Source organism: Cucurbita pepo, chromosome LG02 (genome assembly GCF_002806865.2).
Source record: "Cucurbita pepo subsp. pepo cultivar mu-cu-16 chromosome LG02, ASM280686v2, whole genome shotgun sequence".
NCBI classification, from domain to species: Eukaryota; Viridiplantae; Streptophyta; class Magnoliopsida; order Cucurbitales; family Cucurbitaceae; genus Cucurbita; species Cucurbita pepo.
This window is the reverse complement of record NC_036639.1, coordinates 13,450,945-13,476,291: the sequence shown is the minus strand read 5'-3', so window position 1 is coordinate 13,476,291 and position 25,347 is coordinate 13,450,945. Positions and strand designations below refer to the sequence as shown.

The following is a 25,347-nucleotide window of genomic DNA, read 5'->3' as shown; positions in this document are numbered from 1 at the left end:
ACTCGATCTTAATCTTAGAGTTGAAATAATTGGCAAGATGAGAGGATATGATTTTTAGATATGAGAAGAGTTGCCTGTCACAATCACACTCTTGCAGCACTAAGACAATGTGATGTCCCACATTAGTTGGGGGAGGAAAACAAATCACCCTTTACAGTGGTGTGGAAACCTTCTCATTTTAAAGCTTTGATGTCCCACCTTGGTTGGGGAGGAGAACAAACCACCCTTTATAAGGGTGTGGAAAACTTCTACAAACGCATTTTGAAGTCTTGAGGAGAAGCCTGAAAGCGAAAGCTCAAAGAGGATAACATACAAAGAACACTTGTTCTAATCCAACAAGCTAGTCAGCTGTGTGAAATTCATATTTTCATAGACAATGTAGGCATATGCACGAGTCTCAAATCATGTTTGAGAAAAATGTTTTAGAAAACGTGAGAGAGGAAATACGTAGAAAATAATATTAAAGAAAAACGACTTTGATAGTATATAATTTAAGTATGAAAAATTAAATAGGAAAATAATAAAAATAAAAATCTACTTGTGGCAGCCAATAGGAAAAAAGATCTGAAAATTGGAAATATAATTTCCAAAGTTATAAGACATCAAAACGTCACCGTTTGAATATATCCAATTTAAAATGTCATTACCACGTAATAAATATCTAATTTTCGAATTGCCAACTCCAACTTGACTTGTTGACTTTGACACTCAATTTGATCCTTTCTATTTTCATTTAAATATCTTATAACAGATAGGTTTTCAAAATTAAAATAATATTTTTAAAAATTAAATGCAACTTGTCCCATGTTTTTTTTTTTTTTTTAGTTCAAATAAACAAATATCTACAATATTTTGTTCTATTATATGATTAATTAATTCTAATAATTATTTTACCATTTTTTAAAACTTCGGTTACCTCATTTTCCTTTTTCTTTTATATTAAATACATTATCTTTTTTTTTTTTTTTCTGAGTCTGACAGAGCACCAGATTTGAATGCGCAATGACGTGTCTGGCCCTTTCCTTTCAGATCATTAAAAGACGCGACCTACGCCACGTGTCTTCCTGACCGCCACGTCTTACAGTTCCTCTCTTTTAACTTCTAATTTTCTAAAATATTAAATCAAATTCGGTTTATCTGATCCACTACTTTTCTTTTTTTATTTTATTTTATAATTCTGATACTTTGAATTTCCCTCTAATAAATGGAATACTAAATTTTAGATTTTAATTTTGCCAAATTCCCATTATCCCTTTTAATCCGGATTGGATTGAGTTAATTTTTTTTTTAAATTGGATAAAATTTTCTAGAAATAGCTTCACTGGGTTGAATTTTTTTTAATTAGATCAACCAAACCTGAAAATAGAATATTAGTTATTATGGTTAATTTAAAAAAAATAAAATAATGGATAATTTGAAGTCGGAGTGTAATTCAACCTAAAAATAGAGGGTTGAATTTGGTTCGAGTTATCTGGCTTTATCCAAAATAATAATAATAATAATAATAATTTTTATTATGAATATGCGAAAAGAAAATAGGAAAAGGAAAAAAGTAAATAGGAAAAGGTGAGTTGGGGATGAGTAGGACCAATAATAGAAACAAAGATAAGAGATAAGAACACCATTCTCTCTCCTCGACGCCATCTCCAGGGGACACGTCATCTTCTCTCTCTCTCTCTCTCTCTCTCTAAAATTAACCCACTGGATAAGAACCGACGATCTCGCCTCTCCGCACCCTCCGTATCTAAAATCCTCTTCCTCTTCGTTTCTATTTAATTCGCTCTTCCTCTTTCACGATCTCTCCAATTATATCCATCTTTGCATCGCTTTTGCCTCCGATTATCCTGTTCTTGAAGCTGTTCTTCTTCTTCTTGTTGTTGTTGTTAATGGCGTCTGTTTCTACTGCTGGATTCATTGCCCGGACTGGTTCTTCGTCTTGGATTCGCCAACGAAATCGGGCGAACAAGCTACATCGGAGTTCGAGGAATCAAGTTAGGGCTTCTTATTCTTCTTATTCCTCTTCTTCTATGGCTGATCCTTACCGGACTCTTCGGATTCAGCCTGGCGCCTCTGAATCTGAGGTCAAAAAAGCCTTCCGTCAACTCGCTCTTCAGGTTCGATTTCTCTCTCGCTCTCTCTGTCTCTCTATTCTTTCTCGATTTGTGGACTGCCTCATCTGATTCGTTGAATTTTATCGTTTTTTCAGTATCATCCGGATGTATGCAAAGGAAGTAATTGTGGAGTGCAATTTCACCAAATCAATGAAGCCTACGATGTACGTGATCCAAGCCCTAACTAATTAATTATCCTCTTCCATTATTGCACATATATTATATTAATAATCGGATCAATTATTGGAATCGTTTTCTTAAAAATAATTGAGCAGCAAACGAGGTAACTAGTATTGATTATGATTTTTTGTCGGAGTATTTTTAATTCGAGGCGTCAATTTTGTGTTTGAATCAGATCCATATCGGTTCATCTAATATTGAAATCGGAATACTTATCTGTTGCATATATCATTTTCATGTTAGTTTAGTTCAATCACAATACAAAACTGATGTCATATATATTTGCGTCTGAAACAGATTGTGATGAACAATTTAAGAGGAATATCAATGCCAATCGAGACGTACGAGACGTACGATGACGGGGGTGATGAACCGATGAGGGGAATGGGGGATCCGGATTGGGATTTGTGGGAGGAATGGATGGGATGGGAAGGCGCAGGGATTCGAGATTATTCGTCGCATATAAACCCGTACATTTAAATGAAATTGGTGTGAAGGAACATAATTTGTTCATAGAACTGAGCCCTAATCTATCAACATCATCCAATGGTGGTGGTGGTTGCTTGTGCATATAATTTGGATAGGGAGAGATTGAAGAATGGCTCTGTCTTGATGTATCCTCTTTTGTACATAAGCTCAGGACAATGGCTTTGGGTTTTAATAATAATAATGTGAAAAGGCTTTCAAGATGCCCTTTCGAATTTGTGGGCCCTTTCTGTCTTATCTTTGTCCTATTTAAGATATTAAATGATTGTGAAGTTGGTAAGCTCAATTATTTTAATGTCTTTCTATAAAAAAAATTACTTTAACCTCAACTATCTTGTATGAGTGGTAGTGAAATACAAAATATTTTCAATTCCAAAAAAAAAAAAAAAAAAAAAAAAAAAGCNTTGGGCTGTGGGCTTGTGAACTGCGCGCCCACATGGGCTCGGCCCAACTCAACCCAAATGAATCGGTTCATGCTTTCAAGCTTTTAGGCCTACTAGTATCTTTACTTACGTCTAATCAGACCCCAGTTATCTTCTTTCCCTTTGGATAACAACTTTCGACCTCAATGTCAGTAGATATTTTTTACTTTATATTTTCACGCGTCGGATGGGGATAGGTTTCTACACCACTTATAAATATACTATAGGTTTTTACACCCCTTATTTATAAATACACCCCTCATAAAATAACTTTGAGTCGACGTGGGATCTCACAATTCACCCCTTTCTTGTAGGGGCCTAGTGTTCTAGGATACATCGTCTAGCGTCCACCCCTTTGGAGTTCTTTAAGTCCACCGCTAGCTATTGTTTTATGGGTTTTCTCTTTTGGGTTAAGTCCACCGCTAGCTATTGTTTTATGGGTTTTCTCTTTTGGGTTTTTCACGCTTTTAAAACAAAACGCATCTGCTACATATGCTGGCTTCCATATCCTTATAAATAATGTTTCGTTATTTTCGAACCCTCAAAACTCAAATCATAATTTGGGAGCATAAATTTTGTTTTTGCCAATTTGTTCTCAAAAGAATTTGGGGGTTGGAAAGACCCATTAAGGCTGTTGGAGTAGCTTTAGGCTTGGCCAAAGCCATAAATAAATGAAACCATTAAAGATGACCAAAATGTGCAATGTACTCTTTTATGCACCTTTGAAAGGTCTCTGCCAACACAGTTTGATAACCTGTTTCATAAAAACAGCTGATCTTAACGCCTGAGATCACTAAAGGAAGAAAACCCAGAGAATGATGACGGGGATTCTAAGAATTAATCCATGAAATTTTAAGAAACAATAATAATTTTGTTTAATATTTCGTAATTCAATAGCCTATTTTTTTCTTCGTAAAATAATAATATCTCCTTTAAGGTCAACAATTCCATTTTTTAACTTTTGTTTAATACTTCATCATTCAATTGGCTATTTCTTTTTTTCTCCCTTCTTAAAATAGTAATATTTCTACATCTATATCTCTTTAAGGTCAACAATTCCATTTTTTCAGTTCAAAGATTCCATCCTTATTTCATAATAATTAAACAATAAATAAATAAATAAGTTAAAAGTAAATACAATAGTCAAAAGTTAAGTAATACATCAAATCTTCACTTTTTATTTATTCTTTCTCTCTGGATGAAATGTATTATCCACGGAAATTTATTTATTTATTTATTATTCATAAAACTTATAAAAAATAAAAAAATAAAAAAAATCCAAGCCTCATACGACACCTTCAAATTAATTTTTTAATGCATATTTATATCAAGTTAATAACTTTTAATTAATACCACGCCACCATGAATTATTAATTCCTCTAATCAATATTTAATTCCGTCATCTTTTCCATACTAATTTCGTTTATCTCAAGGGAAATTAGTACACAAGAAATAATTAAATAATATTAAATAAATGAAACAATATTAAAATAAAGCTAATTGAGAGACTTATCTTAAAACTTAAAGAAAAAAAAAGGAGGCTAAGTGGGCGTGGAATATTTCTCCGAATTTTTTGTGGATCCTTTGAAAAATGAAAATCAAGAAATTACCTTTTTATTTTTTTAAGAAAAAAACAAAAATAATGTAATTGCTCTATTTAAATAATTAAAAGAAAAATACTGTGCTTTGGTGTTCCAAACCTTATCCACAAGTGGGCCCCACAGTTCATCGTTATCCAAAATGGCACCACGTGGATATAAATACGCTTACGTGTCCAGAAGTTTTCGACACGTTTCAAGTTCCTCCAATCACAGCAATTCGAAAAACGGAAAGGCGAAATCACTTACTCTACCAAGAGGAACATTGTTAGGTGGGTCCCACGTCTTTCTCACGTGCTAGCACGTGACTTCCAACAAAACGACAAAAATGAAAGCGTGTCGTCATCTCGCCGCTATTTCAGAAGAAAATTATCCAAAAAAATTCTAATATTATCATACAAAGACAAAACTTAGGAAACTTCTAGTATTTATAATTTTTTTAGAAATATTTTAAAAAATAAAATAATACATCAATTAACAATAAATCAATTTAAATAAAGGAAGCCGATATTATATTAGTGTAGCGGTAGAATATTCTCATCAAATTTTCGTATTTTTAAAATTTTTTTACCTTTTCATCGAAGTTATAAAATCCCAAATTAATAATAATAATATTCACAGTATGAATGGATAGGAGTGCTTTTCACAGTCAGCGGGAGTTCCTAAACCAAAGCCAGTCGGGGCAGTCTGGAATGGACTGGAACGGCGGCTGACGTGGAAGGAGAAAGGGGGTAATTTGGTAAATTGACTTTGTCGTCTGCAAAAGCTGTATAAGTTTGAACGGGGGCAATTTCGCTTCTTCCTCCACCGAGTTGAAATCGAACGTAGCCGTTAACTTCTACCAACAAAAAACCAACAGAAAACGTCTCTCTAATTTTGTGAATCGGTCTTCTTCTCCGGCGGAGATTTCCTTTCTTTTCCGACTGCTTCGCTGTGGCTGGTTCAGAGAGAACGATTCGGTTCTGACGGAGTTCCTTTGAAGAATCTGTGTATTTGATTTTGTTCTCTTTCTCTGAAGGCTTGATGGTTCAGCTGATGAATTCGGGGACGGACAAGATTCCGGGCACGAAGAGGCTGAAGAAGGAGGTTGAAGATTCTTTGGAGGACCTTCTCGATCAATTTCACAAGCGATCCAAATCCGAGGTATTCGCTCTGTCTTCCTTTTTCACCTCTATGATCTGATTGAAATCGATCTGGATTTGGTTCGTTTACTTGATTTCTGAAGTTGTTTGGTATGAGACCGAACTGAATTCGCTAGAAATGTTCCGAAATGGTGGAGCTCGTTCGTCCACAAAATTTTCCCCAATCCAAACGCGACTTTGGAAGAATTCCAATCGATTAGCCTTTGTTATACTTCTCTAATCAATCATAGATTTGTTCTTAGAAGATGTGTTTCTTTCTGGTTTTCTTGTGGCGGTAGCGGAACAGAGTACCTATATTACTCTGTGATGATATTCGTGCTTCTTCTTATGAACTTGGAGTTAGGGTTTTATTTTTCTGAATTTAATTTTTTGAACGTGCAGAGATGGACGTCAGAAGCCAATGCGTTCTCTGTGTCGTCGAGTCCGTACAATCCTCTAGATGAGCCAAGCCCGTTGGGTTTGAGTCTCAAAAAGAGTCCGTCCTTATTGGATTTGATCCAAGCAAAACTGTCTCAGGAAACTGCTAAATTAGCGACTATGAACAAGAAGGACCAGAAGGACCAGAAAGGAGCTAATGCTGCTGCTTTTAGTACTGCAGACAAGCTCAAGGCTTCAAACTTCCCTGCATTAATTCTTAAGATTGGTTCTTGGGAGGTACTTACATCTTTTTCCTTGCGAGTTTTCTTGGGAACGAAATGGAATTGTTTTGGGTTTCCTTTTGTTTTTGAATGATGTTGAGAAAATGTTAGTTGTGTTCCTTTGCAGTATAAGTCAAGGTACGAGGGTGATCTAGTGGCGAAGTGTTACTTTGCAAAGCATAAGTTGGTTTGGGAGCTTCTTGATGGGAATCTTAAGAACAAGATAGAAATTCAATGGTCCGATATCGTCGCTCTCAAGGCAAATTACGCCGAGGATGGTCTAGGAACTTTGGATGTAGTGGTGAGTTACATTTTTATAGCCAAGTTGTGGAACATGAACCTTGTTCTTAGTAATATGATGATTTACCGTTGCTTCTTTCAGCTGGCGAGACAGCCGCTTTTCTTTAGGGAAATAAATCCACAACCTAAGAAGCATACTTTATGGCAAGCAACAGCCGACTTTACTGGGGGAGAAGCAAGCAGGCACAGGTACCTGATTTGAGTATCCAGCAGTCCTTGTAGCTGGTGCATTTATTCTAGTTATAATTGAGTATGAAAACCACAGAAAGAGACTGCTTAACTCAGCTAGACTCTGATATGTATTTTGGTCTAGTAGACTAAAATTCTGTTTTGTTTACTTTGCAGAAAACATTTCCTGCAATGTTCACAAGGCTTTTTAAACAAGCACTTTGAGAAGCTCGTGCGTTGCGATCCTCGTCTCAACTTTTTAAGCCAACAACCAGAGATCGTGTTAGAATGTCCATATTTTAAAACCAATAGTCCAAATGAATCCAAAGAAGGAATTGGTTTGAAGAGTGAGGAAGGACCTACTTTCTTTAGTTTAGGTATGGTGTCAACATCTGGAACTCAATCCCCTTCGTCAATTAAAGAACACGAGTGTCGTGCTGGTGCTTCTGAAGAATATTCTGAGCAATCTCCATCACCTAACTCAGGTAAAAATCTTCAACTGACAGCTGAAATTATGGGCATAATCAATTAAGAACATAAGATCTTTCACCACTTGAACTTGAAGAGTCAATAGATACACCTAAAGAATTTCCCTTCCCCCTACAAGAATCATTTATCCTTGGATCTGAAAATGTTTCTGACTTGTCAAATATACATTTTAGGAATGGAAGCTCACACAATGAACGAAGAATTGGGAAATGATGGATCGGAAAGTTCAAGGCTGTTCAACAAATGGGACCAAGTCCTGGTTCCTGGAATTCGTCCATCCATGTCCGTTAGCGATTTTGTTAGTCATATTGAACACTGCCTACCCATGTTTTCTGAAGATAATCAACAAAGCAGAGAGACTCTAGAGGGGATTACACAGTATCTATTTGGTGATTCTCAACATGCATCTGACGCCGATGAACAGACCATCATGTCCAGGGTAAACTCCCTGTGCAGTCTTCTACAGAAGGATTCTTGTATGGCTAAGGCCTCGCAAGCCAAAGCTGGCAATAGCCTCAATGTCGCCGGTGGCAACATCAACTCGATTTCTACACAGGAACATGAAATCAAGAATGAAGAAAGCTTCCCTGTCCGTAATGGCTTTGAATCGAGCAAGCACATAGCCATGTCAAGAAATGATTCGGTGGGTGAGCTGCTGCTTAATCTTCCAAGAATAGCTTCTTTACCTCGGTTTTTTTTCAACTTGTTCGACGATTCTGATGATCGTGCCAGATAACCTTTTTTTTTTGGTTCAACTTGTTAATAGGTGTAGTTAAAACCCATAAATCAGGTTTCTACTGGAAAACAGGAAAAAACAAAGATGGAGGGGGGAACTATCCTGACATCTACCCCTATCTTCTCACTTGTCAACTTTTGTAAATATTAGCAGGAGGATGGTTAATGTATAAAATACTTATATCAGCTAAACAGTTAAAACTTCTCTCTATCCCTTGTCTTGGCATTTCTAAAGCTCAAGGATGAAACAAACTCAAAGAATTTTACCTAAGAAGCAAATTGTCAACTGGGTAAAAAGGTGAATCCGAATTTCCAAAATTCTTATTCAAACGTATATCTAGCTTGAAAATTTAGTAACTTAGCTGGCAAAACCAAGATTAGTGGGGTAGGCCAGAAAAATTCAACAAGCGGAGATTCTAAAGTTCTGGTTCAGGAAAATTCTTATTAAAAAATAACAATAATAATGTAATTAGAAGAATTTGAGGAGTCCACTCACAAAGTTTAAGCAGCTGGTGGCGGTGGTTCCAGACAAGCTGCAATGGTTCTTATCGAATGTCTTTTTCTTCCTCGCATCCAATGGATATCTTTTTCTCCCCTACTTCTCTCCTTATCCACCTTTTTTGTGGTGGGGATTGACGAGAGTTATTTTATACGGGAACCAACCGTACTCCCTTTCGGTGAGCGGTGACGCAGCAGGGAAAAGGCCTTCGAGATCAGTGTACAAACTGCAAAATTTAGTAACCACATACAGAGAGACAATTCACAAGATGACGTCCCGTCCACAGTGGAAGCAAGGAAAAAGGGGGATTTTCATGCAATTATACAGGCTACAAAGAAACAGCTTGTGTGTGGGTGGATATAAAAAAGAAAATGAATAGTGAAAACTTTTGAAAAAGAGTGTCGTGCCATTGTAGGAGTAAAAGATGAACATTAAGAAACCCCACAATGAAGATATTGAGGGAAAACTTGATAATCTAGTTATAACAAAATACTTGATTGTTAGTCTCTTTTCACATGCTGCAAACCACTCCGCGCATGTGAGAAGGCCAAGGATGCTACCATTGCAATTGAGTACCCGATTACTGCCCCGTAACTCACACAAATTGGCCATTCCTGCATATTGAAGGAGTCTGTATTTAGTAGAGTTCACACAGATGTGACAAAAGACCAAGACCTTCGAGCTAAGAAGCACTTAAGAGTTAAGAGTGATGACCATTAGATGGGAAATTGGTTAAAGGAACTATATTGGAAATAATTAGACATATATTGATACCAAATCCTGAAATCTTATTCATATCCGAGATAACACCATAGGTACGTAAAATATATAGAGTTGTTCTTTTTTATGAATAAGTTCCCGAAAATTTTGGGTGCAGGTTCACAAGTTAGAGGTAAGTAAACTCGACTCATTCTTTTTTCTTTAGATGCCTAGAAATCATGAATAGAACAAGGAAAAATTAAGCACCATCAAATAGCTTTCTATGGCTAAATTCACGACCTAGAGATAAGTTGGACTAGTTCACTCTTTTTCCATCAAATAGCTTTCTATGGCTAAATTCACGACCTAGAGATAAGTTGGACTAGTTCACTCTTTTTTTCTTTGGATGCCTAAAAAATCATGTAATATTTTCTTAGTTCAAACTAGAGACTGTTAATTGACATTATTGAGTGAGGTTTGACATACACAGCCCAAGTTCTATTGGGAAAATATAAGTGCAGGATGAAAACCAAGTACCTGCCATGGCCTTTCCCAATCAAGTGGCATGGGCCATGCGCCAAACCAGGCTCCAATAATGGCCCCATGTGCTGGAATGCATATCATATGATCAATAGTTCCATTTGGCCTGCAATTGAACAGCAATCACTACTTTATATTCAGAGTTTGCGTTTACCTTGTTGTCATAAACTAAACATTTAGCAAGTAGATTAATGCACCCACGTCACGTAGATATTTTAAATGAACACAGAAAGAGAGAGAATAGAGATAATGTGACAGGAGGCTTACTCTGTGTAAGCAAATAGGCGCTGCCAATCCATCCATGATGAACCAAAGACACAAGCTGAAGGCACGACCTACAAGACCAGCAAAAACCACCACCAATATTAAAGGACTATCGTATACGAAAAGGGGAAGTTATGAAGCAATTTGGTTTTTAGCACAGCACAACGTCTACCCTGAAATTTTAATACAAAGAGAATTGCATCACAAAGCAAACTGAAAATAGTATCTAAATATAAGAACTTCCCTTAATCCATAATAGGCTTAAATAGTTTCGAATTCTACAACTATAACATAATAAACTGAAACCAAAACATAGGTGGCACTATCCATCTCATAAGGATGCTAGACAACGGCCAATGACTACACTACAAGCTTCGGAAAGGTGGAAGAATTTGAAACAATATATATTGAAATCATTCCTTACTTACACTGAACGATGACATCACAAGTGACCAGTTAAGGGTCTTCAATAAGTATCTGTGCCAAGGAGAAGTATTCAGATATTACACGGAAACACATACAGTATTGTCAAATGTATTATCAATGACCATCAAGACTTGGCCGCGAGAAAGTTTAAATGTGTGGAACATCAATGTTCATAATTATAAAACACTCAAACATGATTAAGGATGCTACTGTTAATTAATCTCACCAAGTGAAATTCCACTCAAAATATTCACAATTTGAATTGAAGTTAAAAGGAAAAGTAATGTTCCCATAAATGGTGATAAAATACCAGCCGATACTGAGAGCAGATCTTGATTTATTCGTTGGACAAATTCTGGTATAAAATTTCCATTCAAACCATAAAATTCAATATTTGCAATCCATTAGAGATGAAAGATATAGATTTTCAGTCACTAATTCACGTACTGAGCACCAATAGGAGCGCCAAGAACTATTGCTCCAAAAGCATTAATAATAGCACCTGCATAATTAGGCCACATTGATCCGATTATGACAAGTTTCGCGAGAAGAACCAAGCAACCATATATCACTACAAACAAGGGGGAAAAAGAAAAGGCATGGTAGTCACTAAAGACTAGGGACATGAAAACAAAAATGGCTCCAACTATTAGAATCCTTCCTCATGGACACATTGAGAAACTCACGTCATCAAATTTGAAGTCTCATTTCATATCAAATTTGAGCTATACCGATTACATCTGTACGATTTTCGTATACAAAATTTCAATCCTCAACATTCTTAATTAAAAGAACAGATGGAGAACAACATCAAAACACTCGTAGCTACCTAAACGAATGACAATCAAAAGAAGCAGGCAAATAAAACAAAATTTCTCCAACTAACCAGCAAGGAGTCCAAGTATGCCTCGCGCCACAGCTTTCAAGTACTGCAAATTCGTATAGAACACAGTCCAAGTATTCTAAATTCATTATCTGATTTCAAAACAAGCAATACATTCTCTCACGAACAAATAGAATAAGGTGAAACAAGCTAAGAGAGTCAACTATACCGAGCATTGCTCTCGGTCCGTACGATACCGGCTGTAAAGAAGGATCACAATCGGACACTCAACAATCTGAACAGGGAGAAAGAAGAAGAATCACTCAAAATGCAGGAAGTGGACTCGAAAATGAAAACCTACGAATTACGAAGTATGAAATTTAGACGAATTGAGAGAGAAAGTACCAAAATCAAGAAGAGAGTACGAGAAGGATCGGAGATGAGATCGGCGGAGTAGACATGACGAGCAATCAAGAAGGCTAGGGCTAGCCCTAGGCCGCATATCAGGTGGACGAAGAACGCCTCTGCAATCGATACGGGAGGCGAAGCTTTACTGGTCATCTCTTTCTTCTCCGTCTCCATTACTGTAATTTCTCGTAGCTCATACGGCGAATTCCCGCTGAATGTTCAATGAAGGAAATAGAAGAGAAATTAACGCGGGTGTTTCGATTTCCCCCCCCCCCCNCCCCCCCCCCCCCCCCCCCCCTTTTGTTGAAGAAACTCCAACAATTTTATAATTAATTGGATGTATATAATAATTTTCTTCACAATTATTTAAACTACAACATTTATTATACTTTAATGTCGAATTTTATGTTACGTTAGACTAAGAGTTCTGTTTTTCTTTTTTTTTTCCCTTTAAAATATTTTCGTATTTTGAAAAATAAAAACAAATATTTTTTTGTAAATATATATATATTTTGTGTGTTTTTACTAATATGAAGTATATGGACAATATATCGCTTAAACACTTTCTAAAAATTTATCATTTCTTCATTTTTCTCGTGTTTTACTGCTTATGTGATGCCCCACATTGGTTGGGAAGGAGAACAAATCACCCTTCATAAGCCTTCATAAGGGTGTAGAAACCTTCCTTGCATATGTGTTTTAAAGCCTTGAGGGGAAACCCAAAAGGGAAAGCCCCAATAGAACAATATCTACTGGCAGTGGATCTGGGTCATTACAAATGGTATCAGAGCCAGACACCGGACGATGTGCCAGCCTTCTCGCTGTTCTCCGAAGGGGGGTAGACACGAGGCGGTGTACTAGTAAAAATGCTTGGTCCCGAATGGGGGTGGATTATGATGTCCCACATTAGTTGGGGAGGATAACAAATTACCCTTTATTCTCCTAATAGACACGTTTTAAAGCCTTGAGGAAAAGCCTAAGCTTGAAGACACAATGTTTTTTTTAATACTTAATTCTTATCTTATGATATATGGTGAAGAAAATGATTGATAGAGCCATATTAAATCATTTGTCAACATCTCACTATCTTACCACAAAATGGCCAATGTAATGGGATTTCTCCTCTTTAGGAACATTTTAGAAGCAATTATTATTTCTATTCACAACCCTTCGCTTCACTTTAGACCCAAATTGGCCTAAAACTCGACTTGACTATGAAACATGGTTAAAAGTCGAAAAAGTTGACATTTTAACTGTACTTTCAGCAGGGTTAGACCATACGAAAGCCTTCCATAAATGTTTGTGTTTACGTTTAGCTTGATGTCGACGAGTTATTTGCTCTGCTTCTGATCTCCTTAGTATTTCCCACATTACCTTTACGTCATGATAGCCACATGTTTCCACATCATCATTAAGGTTCAGTAATCCTTCATCTGTCCAATCAAATACAACTTTTTAGAAATTTGAATATTTATTTTATTGTTAATTAAAATGTGAGAAATTTGAATGTTTATAAAATAAAATTCATTATAAGTTAAAAATAGTAATTTTGATGCCCAACAATAAGAAGTGGTCCAAAAAGGTCAGCCATAGGGACATATTCCTTGGTGGAAGCATCTTTGTTTTTTTACAAAATAATAATAATTTTAGAAAAAGAAAAAAGGGAGGGTGAGAAATGTCTTTTTATTATTTATTTTTTTTAAATCTTATTATTATATTTATTTATTTATTTTATATTGAATCTCTATTTTTCAAGCCATTGACAATGCTTTTAAACTAAAATAAAAAATAAATAATAATAATAATAATTCTTTTTTATTTTTAAATAATTTGATCTTACTTTTTTCTTCCCTTTTTTAATGTCCTTAAACTAAATTAATTATGATTAGAACTTAATCTCCAACCGACTTACTGAATTTCAACCATACACCTATTTAATCGCTGACGTGTCTTCAAACTTTTCAATTAATTTACTCTTTTTACAAAAACAAAAAAAAATTATAAAATCATTTAAATATATATATTATTTTTATGTAAATTAAATTGTGTTATCAATTCATCCTAAACCGTAACCGTTATTAGCCGTTGTATTTATAATTTAATTATATATCCCTAAATAAGTTACAAATAAATGAAAAGAAATTAATGAGATTAATTACGTAATAAGGATTTTTTTTTTAATCAAATAATAATAAACAAAGACCAAAGCTGAAAGGAGTGAAGTGTACGGACGAAGCAGGAGGTTGAAATTGAGGAAGACGACGTTACGGGAAGAAACTAAGAGAAGGGGAAAAGACTAACCATTTTTGCGAGTTTTAAGACGGCCGTAAACGGCGAGCCAAACACGGCGTACAGGAAGAATCATCTGATGCCAAAAACCCATGCCTGTTTCTCCTCCGCCTGCAGAGCCGCCCACCGCCGCTCACTCGATCACCGAACACGGCCAGACTCACCGGCCGACCACCACCTACAGTTCCTTTTTTCTAGAGAGAGAAGAAAGCTATGGAAAAACGATGATAATGGAGGGTTGTTAATATAGTCTGAAAGGGAATCCACCATCACGTGACCAGCAGAAGCTATAATTAAATTTTTTATAATTTTAATATATATTTGTAATTGTTTATTTTGTGTTCTAATGGGGAATAATATATATTAAATACACTTCCTTTTATTATTCGGATTTCCATTAATTCTGGACCTTATAATATAAGATATATCTTTAAACTTATCTACATCACTTAAATTAGACCTAAGTTTTAAATTTCATCCACTTTGGTTAGTTGTTGGGTACATTCATGTTTCAAAAGAAAACTAAAAACTTCACATTTATTTCAAAATTTAAAATTTCCACATTTTCCTTTAATTCCTTTATATTAAATTAAAAACAAATTAAAGAATAAACTGTTACTAAATTCAAATCTCAATCATTTTTAAATTTATACATTAATTACAATTTAATTTTATTAAGGGTTCAAATATATAAAAATATCGTCAAGTAAGGGTTCAATTTAATTTAATATATAAAAATGTATAGAAAATGTCAACTCATACTTTATTATTTACATATAGAAATATCGTCATAATTTAGTATTATGCTTGAATTTTTTTTTATTTTTTCAAAATTCAAGTAGGTTATTTTTTACATACTAGTTGTTAAATTCTTATTTTTAATTTAGAAATTGACTAATAATAAAAATATTAATTTGGAAAATTAGAAGAAAATTAGAATAAAGTGTGGCCTAACTAGAATAAGAAGGGAACAACTTGCTTGGTATGCCACATGACATCATTTGATTTTGAAAACAAATTTGTGTCGGTAAAGAAAGGAGAAATTATAATCAAAACTTGAAAATTTTCCAATTTTTAGTCTATGATTTGGTTGGCAATTTAAGGGTTAGGTTGTTTTATTAAAAAAATATAAATTAAAATTGACTACTTTTGTCAAGTCTTGCTATTTAAGAATGAATTAGGTACCATTATCCTTCTTTTTCTTTCTTTCATTTAGTCCCGTTTGAATTAGTTCGGTATTGTTTTGAATGCCTACGACTTGTCTAAAATTGTAGTTTTATGTATGGTTGATAAAATCCAACGTCAATCTTTCTCCACAATGGTATGATATTGTCATTGTCCACTTTGAGTATAAGCTCTCATGGCTTTGTTTTGTGTTTCCCCAAAAGGCCTTATAACAACAGAGAGAGTATTTCATTCCCTAAATTAGCCAATGTGGGACTTTTATCATCCAACAAAGTTTTGTTCAGTTAGGTTGGATTATCCAACTAACTCGAACTTTTGGGTCGGTCCAAAAAATTCCCTCAACCCAAGTACATCCCTAGTTCAATTCAACGTCTATTTCGACCAAGTTGATTATACCCTAAATTTTGTTACTAAAGAGACTAACACTCCCTCCCACTACTTAGAAGCTTACAGTTTCATGTTCTATTTCACTCTCCAATGGGGTTCTTTTCACCCTTCCCTCACGATACTACTTCACTATCAGTCACTCATGAGTATTTAGCCTTGCAAGGTGGTCCTTATTGATTCACACTGGATTCCACGTGCCCCATGTTACTCGGGTCAGAGCGTAAGCCAGTGATACTTTCAGCTACTGAACTCTCGCACCACCGCTTCGCCTAGTAGCACGACGCTTGTATTGCTAGCGTTGAATTCAAAACAAAACCTCTCGAGCACATAGAATAATACAATAGCTATATTTGGTACAAAAATAAACTTTTCATCGTGCAATAAGAATAAACATTAAAATCGAGATGAATTTATAAAAAGAATAAGCTTTATAAGTAGGATATTTATGAACAACGGACAATGGAAATTTAAAAAGTTGTAGCTATTATTGTTGCACAAGTTGATGTTAGACCCTTCCTTGTAAGAACACAAGAGAATGGAACAAAAAATAAAATAAATTAATTATTTTCTACTTTTGGCTGCCAAACATTAGAAATATGGGAGAGGCAAAGTTTTTCTTTTCTTTAAACTCTTGGTGGTGAGCTTTTATTTAAAATAAATATTTTAAGAAAAAAAAAATTAAATAATAGTACCCATCTTATATGGCCTACCATCTAATTAAAAAATAACTTTAAAATTATTTCATATATAATCCTTTAAAAATTTTAAATTAAAAAAAAAGTAATTAATTTTTAAAATTTTAAATTAGGTCAACTCTTCTCTTTGAAATATTAATATATTGAAAAATGAATAAGTGAATATTCGAAGCTACCCTCCATAAGCATGTTTATTAAATATGCGCTATGTTTTTTATTTTTTATTTTTTTAAAATAATATGTTTTGGAAATTTCATATATAAAAATTCAAAAGTAAATTTCAATAATAGGGCTTAGCTAAGCCTGATCTCATACAATGATACAACCCTGGGTTTTAAAGATTATAAATTGAATTATATATAAAATAAATAAATTCAATTAATTTGTTGGCTAATTACCATTGGTTTCAATTGTTTAGTACTATTAATTATCATATTATTGAATAATGTCCATCATAGTTTATAAAATGAGATCATGTCACACTTATTAATTATTTTTTAATTCCCATTTAGGTTGGTGGCTAAGCTTTTTTGGCATGTGGGTTGGGATGATTTTGTCATAAAAATATCATAAAAAAAAGATTAATTATATCGTTAAATTACTACATTATTTGTACTTGAAAAAAAGATATTTATACATTATGATCTAAATATATTTTTTTAATAAATAAAATAATCAATTTGAACATAACTCAACTAGAAGTATATCTTCACCGTCTCTATTTTTAATTATATAATTACGAGAGTAAAATTAAATAATTTTTTTCACCGTCTCTATTTTTATATTACATTTTACGACCGAAAGTAAAATTTATGTAGGAAACAAATTATAGATTAACCCAATATCGTGGAGAATATTGAAACAAAAACACTTGCGAACAACTTTCGTAAAAGCTATGGTCATGGGCCCAGAATTAAGCCCATTTCGGCAATATGGGCCGATTCTGATTTACGAATTGGGCCCGGCTATCATTCCATCCAATATTTGTGAAAATAAAATATAATTTATTCATGCACTAATCACTAATGTTCCTTCTTCTTGGCTGATGAAAAGGTGTTTTTAACGTAATATCAACAACGCGTCGATTCATGTGTCATATCGTATGTATATATATATGTCTTCTATCATTCTGTTAACCAAAACGACATCAATTACTAAAAATGGGTATAATCTAAAGCAAATTCGATTAAAATAAGCTTAAATATATATAGATCGGGATTTTTAATTGACGAAATTTGATTGGAGGGTCCAATGAGTTGGTAGTAGGTAAAATGGAGACATTCATCTTTGAACATGACCACATAACACAATCACCACCATTTTTTTTTTCTCATTATTTATTTTTCCTTGGAATTAAATTAAATTAAAATCACAAAGTTTCAACCCAAAATTAGGAAAATTAAAATTATATATTTTATATGAAAAAAAAAATTAATGGTTTTTAGGCTTGTGCTAAAACGCACTATGAAAAAGTTGGGGGCAACCAATACCCTATCCTTTTAGGCCCCACCATCACCTAAAACACCTACCCTCACCAACCCCATTTTCTCACCAACTTTTTTCCCTAATTTTTTTTTCCGTATATTTATGATTAAAAATATTAGTAATATTTTTCAACCCGAACTTAACTTAATTTACTATTATATATATTTTTAACTAATAGATAAAATGTTCGTTATGATATTAATAGTCTTGAAGTTAAAATTTAGGGACTTAATATAAAATTAACGAGACGTTTAGAGGGTAAAATTATAGAGAGGTATTTAATAGACATTTTTATCGATTAAAAAATTGATATGCACCCCTTCACATTATTAATAACAAAAAAAAAAATATATTATTAATCGATTTTTTAATGCGTAATTTCTCTCCGGGCTTTCTCTTATTTTAATTTGGGCTATTTTGATTGTTTCATTTGTAGTAATATCTAATATGTATATAAAATAAATTTAAAATTTACATGTATTATTTAATGAAATAATTAATACTTTAAAAATTAAACATAAGTTACATCTAGATCCACTAGTGAAATACCTAATTAAATAATTAAATAAATGAAAAGTTACCTCTACGTCAAGCTCCAATAATTAAAAAAAATTAATATTTCTCTTTACACCTACTAAATTAGAGGTTTTAAAAGTAATTATTAAAAGAATTGCATGAGGATTAAAAGCATTTACTAAGACTTAAATAGCGTTTATTATTTAATAATTTAGACTATATAATTTATAAATATCATAGATGTGTAATTAATTTAATTTATTTAAGTAAAAAATCTCATTAAATCTTAAAAATAAATTTAAGCTCAAAATTATTACAAATTTAAGAGATAAAAGGAATAAAAATAAAATTTTTGAAGTAAGATTAAAGGTAATATAGTATTTAAAGAAAGAAAAAGAAGAAAATGAAAATTTGGACAAGAAATTTTTTCAAAATTCCCGTTTACTCCCTTCACCAACCCCCAAATTTTTGTCCCATCTTCAACACAATTCATTATATCTTCAACTGAAATTTCCGTCGTCGAACTCAGAAGAACACGATAAACGTGAATCGGAAAAGGTTCATCTGTTCTTCTTCTTCTTCAATCAGCTAAAATCGTCGCCATTGAAATGGCCACTGAAACGGTTCACGACTTCATTTTCCGGTCGAAATTGCCGGATATCTACATCCCTAAGCACCTACCTCTGCACTCGTACTGCCTTCAAGAAAAGATGGCAGAGATCGGCCACCGGACCTGTCTAATCAATGCCGTCACTGGTGAGTCCTTCACTTATTCCGACGTCGACCTCGCCGCTCGCAAGGCCGCCTCTGGATTGTACAAACTCGGTATTGCAAAAGGCGATGTGATCATGCTCCTCCTCCCGAACTCACCGGAATTCGTCTTCGCTTTCCTCGGCGCCTCGTACCTTGGCGCGATTATGACGGCGGCGAATCCTTTCTTCACTGCGGCAGAGATCGCGAAGCAAGCGAAAGGATCGAAGGCGAAATTGATAATCACGCAATCGTCGTATTACGAGAAAGTGAAGGAAATAACAGAGCAATTACCTGATGCTAAAATCATGACCGTCGATTCTCCGCCGCTAGGTTGCTTATCGTTTGCCGATTTAATCCAGGGAGGCGATCATGAGATTCCGGCGGTGGAGATCAGTCCGGACGACGTCGTTGCTCTGCCGTACTCCTCTGGAACCACTGGATTGCCGAAAGGAGTGATGCTAACACATAAAGGATTAGTGACGAGTGTGGCTCAGCAAGTGGATGGAGAAAATCCGAATCTGTACTACAGAAACGACGATGTGATTTTGTGCGTTTTGCCGCTTTTTCATATCTATTCGCTTAATTCGGTTCTGCTCTGCGGGTTGCGCGCCGGTGCGACGATTTTGATCATGCCTAAATTTGAGATTGGTTCGCTTTTGCAATTGGTGGAGAAATACAGAGTTTCAATTGCGCCGATTGTGCCGCCGATTGTTCTCGCCATTGCGAAGTCGCCGGACTTGGAGAAATACGATTTGTCGTCGATCAGAATGATTAAATCTGGCGGAGCTCCGCTTGGGAAGGAGCTTGAAGATACCGTGAGGGCCAAGTTTCCCAAGGCTGTGCTCGGCCAGGTGCGCCAAATTCATAATTTAATTACAAAATAAAATTTTATTCAGAAGTCCACGTGTAAATTAATTAATTAATTAATTTTTTTTTTGCAGGGATATGGAATGACAGAGGCGGGTCCTGTACTAACGATGGGTTTAGCATTTGCGAAGGAGCCATTTCCGATGAAACCAGGAGCCTGCGGCACCGTCGTGAGAAACGCCGAGATAAAGATCGTCGACACCGAAAACGGCGGCTCATTGCCCCGAAACACGCCGGGAGAGATCTGCATCAGAGGCGATCAAATCATGAAAGGCTATCTCAACAATCCGGAGGCAACGGCCGCCACAATCGATAGCGAAGGCTGGTTGCACACCGGCGATATCGGCTTGATCGACGACGATGACGAACTGTTCATCGTCGATCGGTTGAAGGAACTGATTAAGTACAAGGGATTCCAAGTCGCGCCGGCGGAACTCGAAGCTCTGTTGCTCACTCATCCGGTCATCTCCGATGCCGCCGTCGTTCCGTAAGAATCAATTGACTCGATTAGATTTCCAATTCCGATTTGTTTATTTATTTATCATTAATTTTGCACGTGTGGTAAATTGCAGAATGAAAGATGAAGAAGCTGGAGAGGTTCCCGTTGCGTTCGTAGTGAAATTGAAGAACTCCGAAGTGACTGAGGATGAAATTAAACAATTTATATCAAAACAGGCATGTAATCTTACTTTGTTCTCTTAATTCTCATTTTTATTCTATTTTTAAATTTAAAAAATATTCAATTTATAAATTCACTTTATTTGCTAGTTAAACAATTATGGAAAATGAAACGATATTTTAAAGATTAAAATAGACATGTTTTAAATTTAAGGACTAAAAAAATATATTTACAAATTTTATGAGCAAAAAAAAAATAATATATATATGACAACGGTGCAGGTGGTTTTCTACAAGAGAATAAACCGGGTTTTTTTCATAGACGCAATTCCGAAATCGCCCTCCGGCAAGATCTTGAGGAAGGAGTTGAGGGCAAAGTTGGCAGCTGATTTTCCAATTCCTAATTAATTTCCTTTTTCTTTTTATTATTATTATTATTATTATTATTTTTTCTTTGCAATTTCACCCACTACTAAATGCCAATGCAAGTCTCTTATTTTACCTCTCTTGTTATTATTACTTTTTTTTTTAATATACATATATATTATATGGAAAGTTCAAATCTTTTCATATGTTCATATATAGATAATGTTTTTTTTTTTTTTTTTTTTTTTTTTTAAATTGCAATAATGAACCATCATCCAAATTAGCTCACACATCCGCGTATTAATTACCATACGCACATAAATGTACTATCCTTCATTGTTGCTTTAGTCCCACATGGGTCGATGTGTACACATGGAGTGTTATGTAGGTTTGGTAAGTGCGTTAAGGATAAGACTAAGTATAGGTGGCAATTACGTACATTAGTGTAGTGACGTACTATATACTAATTTTTTTAAGAGAAAATTTACAATTCATTATGCAAAATCGAAAGGTTGAAGATTTATCTTGTAATTTATTCCATCAAGCAATCAATCGAGCAATGACGAATACATCATGACACGGTCGAGTATTGCGCAACAAGCTCGAATATTTCTCATGAATGCATAATGTTAATTTTGAGGTTCAAATCTCTTTGAAAGAGTATGAATGAGGATGGTAAGATATGTTACAACAACAGGGCGTAAATGATATAAACACTATAAATGCACAACATTTCTCCAACTCTAATTTATCCTGCTTTTGGTTTTTACTTCATCATATGGCTCAAAAACTCGCCTCCTCTGTGCTTGGTCGCCTCAAGAAATATCGTAAACTATTTGATATAACCTGTAGAAACGACGTAAATCGTCAATTGGGTTCGGTAACAGTAACGAACAATGTTGTAAGTAAGTTGTAACCAGTATAATCTAAATGTTTACCAACCTGCTGAAGAGGTTTGATGAGGGCTTTGCCCTTGTAGCTAACATGAAATTTAGTCTTAGCCAACAGTCCCTGCAGCCAGGACAAAGAGAGTTGTAATACTACTAACAGTGAAGGCCTGCAAATTCAACACTGAAAATAGTCACCTCGGTGTCGAATTCTCCCGATTCAACTGCAACGTTTATGTCCGTGATGATCTTCACAAGATCCACCAGTAATCCTGGTCGATCAGCGGTCTCCACATACAGCAAGCTGTGAAGGGTCAAGGAAAAACTTTGAAAAATTGCACTCCCTTCACATATACAGGACTAACAAGAGTTGGCAAGTCAAGTTTCGAAAATTATTGCCATTGTGTCAATGATTTTCTGAGGAAACAGACGAGCATTACCTTCGGTCAGGACCGTCATCTTGTATGCTTATGTGCGTAGCAATGTCCACATCGACCTAAGAAATTACACGTCACAAATCAAGCAAGGGAGCAGACAACATTTGAAAGGATGAATATAAAACGTTCAAACAAATAGCTAGATTGAGTGAAACGACAAGTATCGAGAAGTAAAACAAGAAAGCAAACTTATTTCTCACACAAAAAGGACTGTAACGGCCCAAGCCACTGCAAGCAGATATTGTTCTCTTTGGGATTTCCCTTTCGAGCTTGCCCTCAAGGTTTTTAAAACGCGTATGCTAGGGAGAGGTTTCCACACCCTTATAAAGAATGGTTCGTTCTCCTCCTCAACCGATGTTCGTTCACATGAGATCCCACATCGGTTGGAAAGGAGAACGAACCAGTTTTTATAAGGGTGTGAAAATCTCTCCCTAGCAGACGCATTTTAAAAACCTTGTAGGGCAGCCCGAAAGGGAAAGTCCAAAAAGGACAATATCTGCTAGCGGTGGTCTTGACCGTTACAAGGACAAGGTTCTGCAGGTTTCTACACACCATCCTATGGATTTGCAAACCGGGGAAAGCCAACATTTGAGCCTATTGTAACCTTGTTAGCCAGCTAATATGAGACATTATGCAAAAAGAGAGCAGAGGAGGGAACGTGATGTCTAGTTTTATACCCCACAAAAAGAAACATAACAACAATATCATGCAATAGCAGATATGATATGAAGAAAAAGCTCCACAGTATATGAATCAAAAAGCACCACAGCCAGTCTTGAAATGGAAAGTTGTTTAAGACCTGTTGTGGCGGTGGCATGACTCCGAACGCTGCTCCCATTGCTAACTGAGCACTTGATTCCTGAACAACCATTTCAAATTTAGGAACTTAAAAAATTGTTAGAAGATCCACCCAGAATGAATCTTGATAAGATCATACCGGATGAAACTCAAGCAAGTTGTTTATAATCGTCAAGCGAATCGCCTCAAGCAACTCTGGATCATCTACCTTTCTTCCGGTGTCTCTGCATATTAGCACAACAATCAAAAATCAAAATTCGACCGATTTTAAGTCCAAATTTAACTGAAGGTATTAATGTTTGTGTTGGTAAGGTCCACATAACCAAAGGGTTGTCCAAATCAGTTCACTAGTATTGTCGTATCACATTATATACCACGAAAAATGTTCGTGGGCTTTTATTGATCTTTTGAGGCATTGCTGCAATGTCATGGGACTGCCAAATTTACTAACCAAGTATCATAACCAGGTGTGTTGTAAGAATCGACATTTGATGAAATAGTTCACATCTTTCTAATAGCAATTATAAACAACCTACCGCTCGGTAACGAAAAAGACAGCAACGGAGTATCTAAATATAACAACCTGATACTTCAAGTTCAGCAACGGAGTATCTAAATATAACAACCTGTAACTACAGAATAAGAACAACTACCCACTCTTTTTAACTAACAAACAAGTAATCCAATACTTACGCTTTTGTGATCGAAAATCTGTTGTGCTTTCCAGAAGAATCCAAAAAGACATTCGCCTTGACGACATTGAGCCCCAGGTTTTTCAGAGCATTCATCTGCATCCAATGCAGATTATAGGAAATGACAACGGATAAGACAACCCAAAAAAGCTCCCAAAAATGGAATGTTAAAGATGACTTTGTAAATACGAAAACATAGCATTGTACCGTGTCGAGAAGTGCTCCAAGCCGATCGCCGAAGGTTATTTCCACAACAGTTGCATCTTGATCAGAGTCCTGGTCTATTATAACTATGGGCGTTGGAATTGTATCAGTATCACCGTTACTTCCATCCTGTTGTGCAACCACTCCCAAGAGAGGGAGAGGTCCAACAAAAATTAAGAACAAACATCCAACAATTGCAAATCACATGTATCGATACCTTCAGTACCTCAACAGCTGTAGCTGATGATGCTCGTGCAATACTCTTCATGTTGGAAGAAGACCATCTGTGACGGATCAGCAGTAAACTTATAAACATATCTTCACAAAAACTAAAATGATTTTCATTCTTAAAGGAAACATTGGAATTCTTAGCCAAATTTTAAAAACAAAAACATGTTCTTAAAACTAATTCACATGGTGGACTTCCTAAATCCAATTAATCTCCGAGCTGAGAGAGGAGTATTCAAAATATACACATAATTCATCTGCTTAAGCTAAAAATCCAGTGGTGATTTGACATCAACAACTTCTTAATTAACAGAGAATCACTGGGTCTTGTTCAATTATACTAACTAACCTGATAAAACAGAGAGAATTTAGAAACCTAAGATTGTTACATATCACGAACGAGAGATTCAAGCATGAATTACTAGCCCAAATGATCTTCAGCTTGAAATAGTAATAAATCTGAACAGAAATCTCAATAATGTCCAATACAAATTGGACGAATATGATAAAATTAAGCACAAAAACACACCAAATCAATCAATTGAAACTCATACCTTCCCCTTTGGATTAGGCAGAAACACTTGTTCTGATAAGCAAGGGAGGTCTTGAACAAACCCCCAGTCGGCAAACGACTTTCAGAAGATTTGAAGGTCCAAGAACTGCAACTGGAGTGAAGCCCAGAGCACCAAGAAGCCATAGCCACAGCCACAGTCATGGCGGGAAGGTTGAGAAGAGGAGCGAAAAACGCAAACCCAGAAGCAAAAATCGGAAGCAATGGGAGGTAAAAGAGAAGCTAGAGAGAAGGGAGTAAGATCAAAGAAGGGAAATCAGAGAACATTCTGAGTTCAGAGAAGGATTCAGAAGGAGAGAAATGGGCAGCGAGGAAGAAGAATACGACCCATCTGGACCCGAGTGGTCTCGAAATATCCGCCATTGGAGATGGATAGGTAGATTCCTCATGACAATTTATCTTCTTTTTCGTTCACTCTTTTTTTCTTTTTCTTTTTTTTTC

General features: G+C 35.3%; 5 protein-coding genes and 1 long non-coding RNA gene across 6 annotated transcripts; 3 read left to right on the top strand and 3 right to left on the bottom strand.

Moving 5' to 3' along the window:
- The first annotated feature begins 1,618 nt into the window (after positions 1-1,618).
- On the top strand, positions 1,619-3,002 carry LOC111789387 (chaperone protein dnaJ 8, chloroplastic-like). Its single transcript, XM_023670146.1, has 3 exons — positions 1,619-2,114; positions 2,207-2,275; positions 2,589-3,002. The coding sequence occupies exons 1-3, from the start codon at positions 1,887-1,889 to the stop codon at positions 2,769-2,771; spliced, it is 480 nt and encodes a 159-aa protein (XP_023525914.1). The 5' UTR covers positions 1,619-1,886; the 3' UTR covers positions 2,772-3,002.
- A 2,472-nt stretch (positions 3,003-5,474) lies between these two features.
- On the top strand, positions 5,475-8,480 carry LOC111788618. Its single transcript, XM_023669019.1, has 6 exons — positions 5,475-5,940; positions 6,321-6,593; positions 6,705-6,878; positions 6,960-7,066; positions 7,223-7,530; positions 7,708-8,480. Exons 1-6 carry the CDS (start codon positions 5,821-5,823, stop codon positions 8,268-8,270), a joined length of 1,545 nt encoding a protein of 514 aa, XP_023524787.1. The 5' UTR covers positions 5,475-5,820; the 3' UTR covers positions 8,271-8,480.
- Positions 8,481-9,058: 578 nt separating this feature from the next.
- On the bottom strand, positions 9,059-12,191 carry LOC111788619 (phosphatidylinositol-glycan biosynthesis class F protein). Its single transcript, XM_023669020.1, has 8 exons — positions 11,926-12,191; positions 11,750-11,815; positions 11,584-11,626; positions 11,145-11,199; positions 10,700-10,748; positions 10,275-10,342; positions 10,005-10,113; positions 9,059-9,382 (listed from the first exon to the last, which is right to left on the bottom strand). The coding sequence occupies exons 1-8, from the start codon at positions 12,100-12,102 to the stop codon at positions 9,269-9,271; spliced, it is 681 nt and encodes a 226-aa protein (XP_023524788.1). The 5' UTR covers positions 12,103-12,191; the 3' UTR covers positions 9,059-9,268.
- Positions 12,192-12,962: 771 nt separating this feature from the next.
- On the bottom strand, positions 12,963-14,437 carry LOC111788966. The gene is made up of 2 exons (XR_002814246.1): positions 14,230-14,437; positions 12,963-13,361 (listed from the first exon to the last, which is right to left on the bottom strand). It is a non-coding gene; the product is annotated as an uncharacterized LOC111788966 (long non-coding RNA).
- Positions 14,438-18,999: 4,562 nt separating this feature from the next.
- Positions 19,000-21,224, top strand: LOC111788609 (4-coumarate--CoA ligase 1-like). The gene is made up of 4 exons (XM_023669004.1): positions 19,000-20,089; positions 20,180-20,592; positions 20,678-20,780; positions 21,006-21,224. Exons 1-4 carry the CDS (start codon positions 19,094-19,096, stop codon positions 21,129-21,131), a joined length of 1,638 nt encoding a protein of 545 aa, XP_023524772.1. The 5' UTR covers positions 19,000-19,093; the 3' UTR covers positions 21,132-21,224.
- Positions 21,225-21,599: 375 nt separating this feature from the next.
- Positions 21,600-25,344, bottom strand: LOC111788610 (ACT domain-containing protein ACR11-like). The gene is made up of 10 exons (XM_023669005.1): positions 24,890-25,344; positions 24,334-24,391; positions 24,111-24,236; positions 23,905-23,999; positions 23,351-23,435; positions 23,213-23,272; positions 22,417-22,472; positions 22,175-22,280; positions 22,032-22,100; positions 21,600-21,935 (listed from the first exon to the last, which is right to left on the bottom strand). Exons 1-10 carry the CDS (start codon positions 25,048-25,050, stop codon positions 21,873-21,875), a joined length of 879 nt encoding a protein of 292 aa, XP_023524773.1. The 5' UTR covers positions 25,051-25,344; the 3' UTR covers positions 21,600-21,872.
- Between the last annotated feature and the right edge of the window lie 3 nt (positions 25,345-25,347).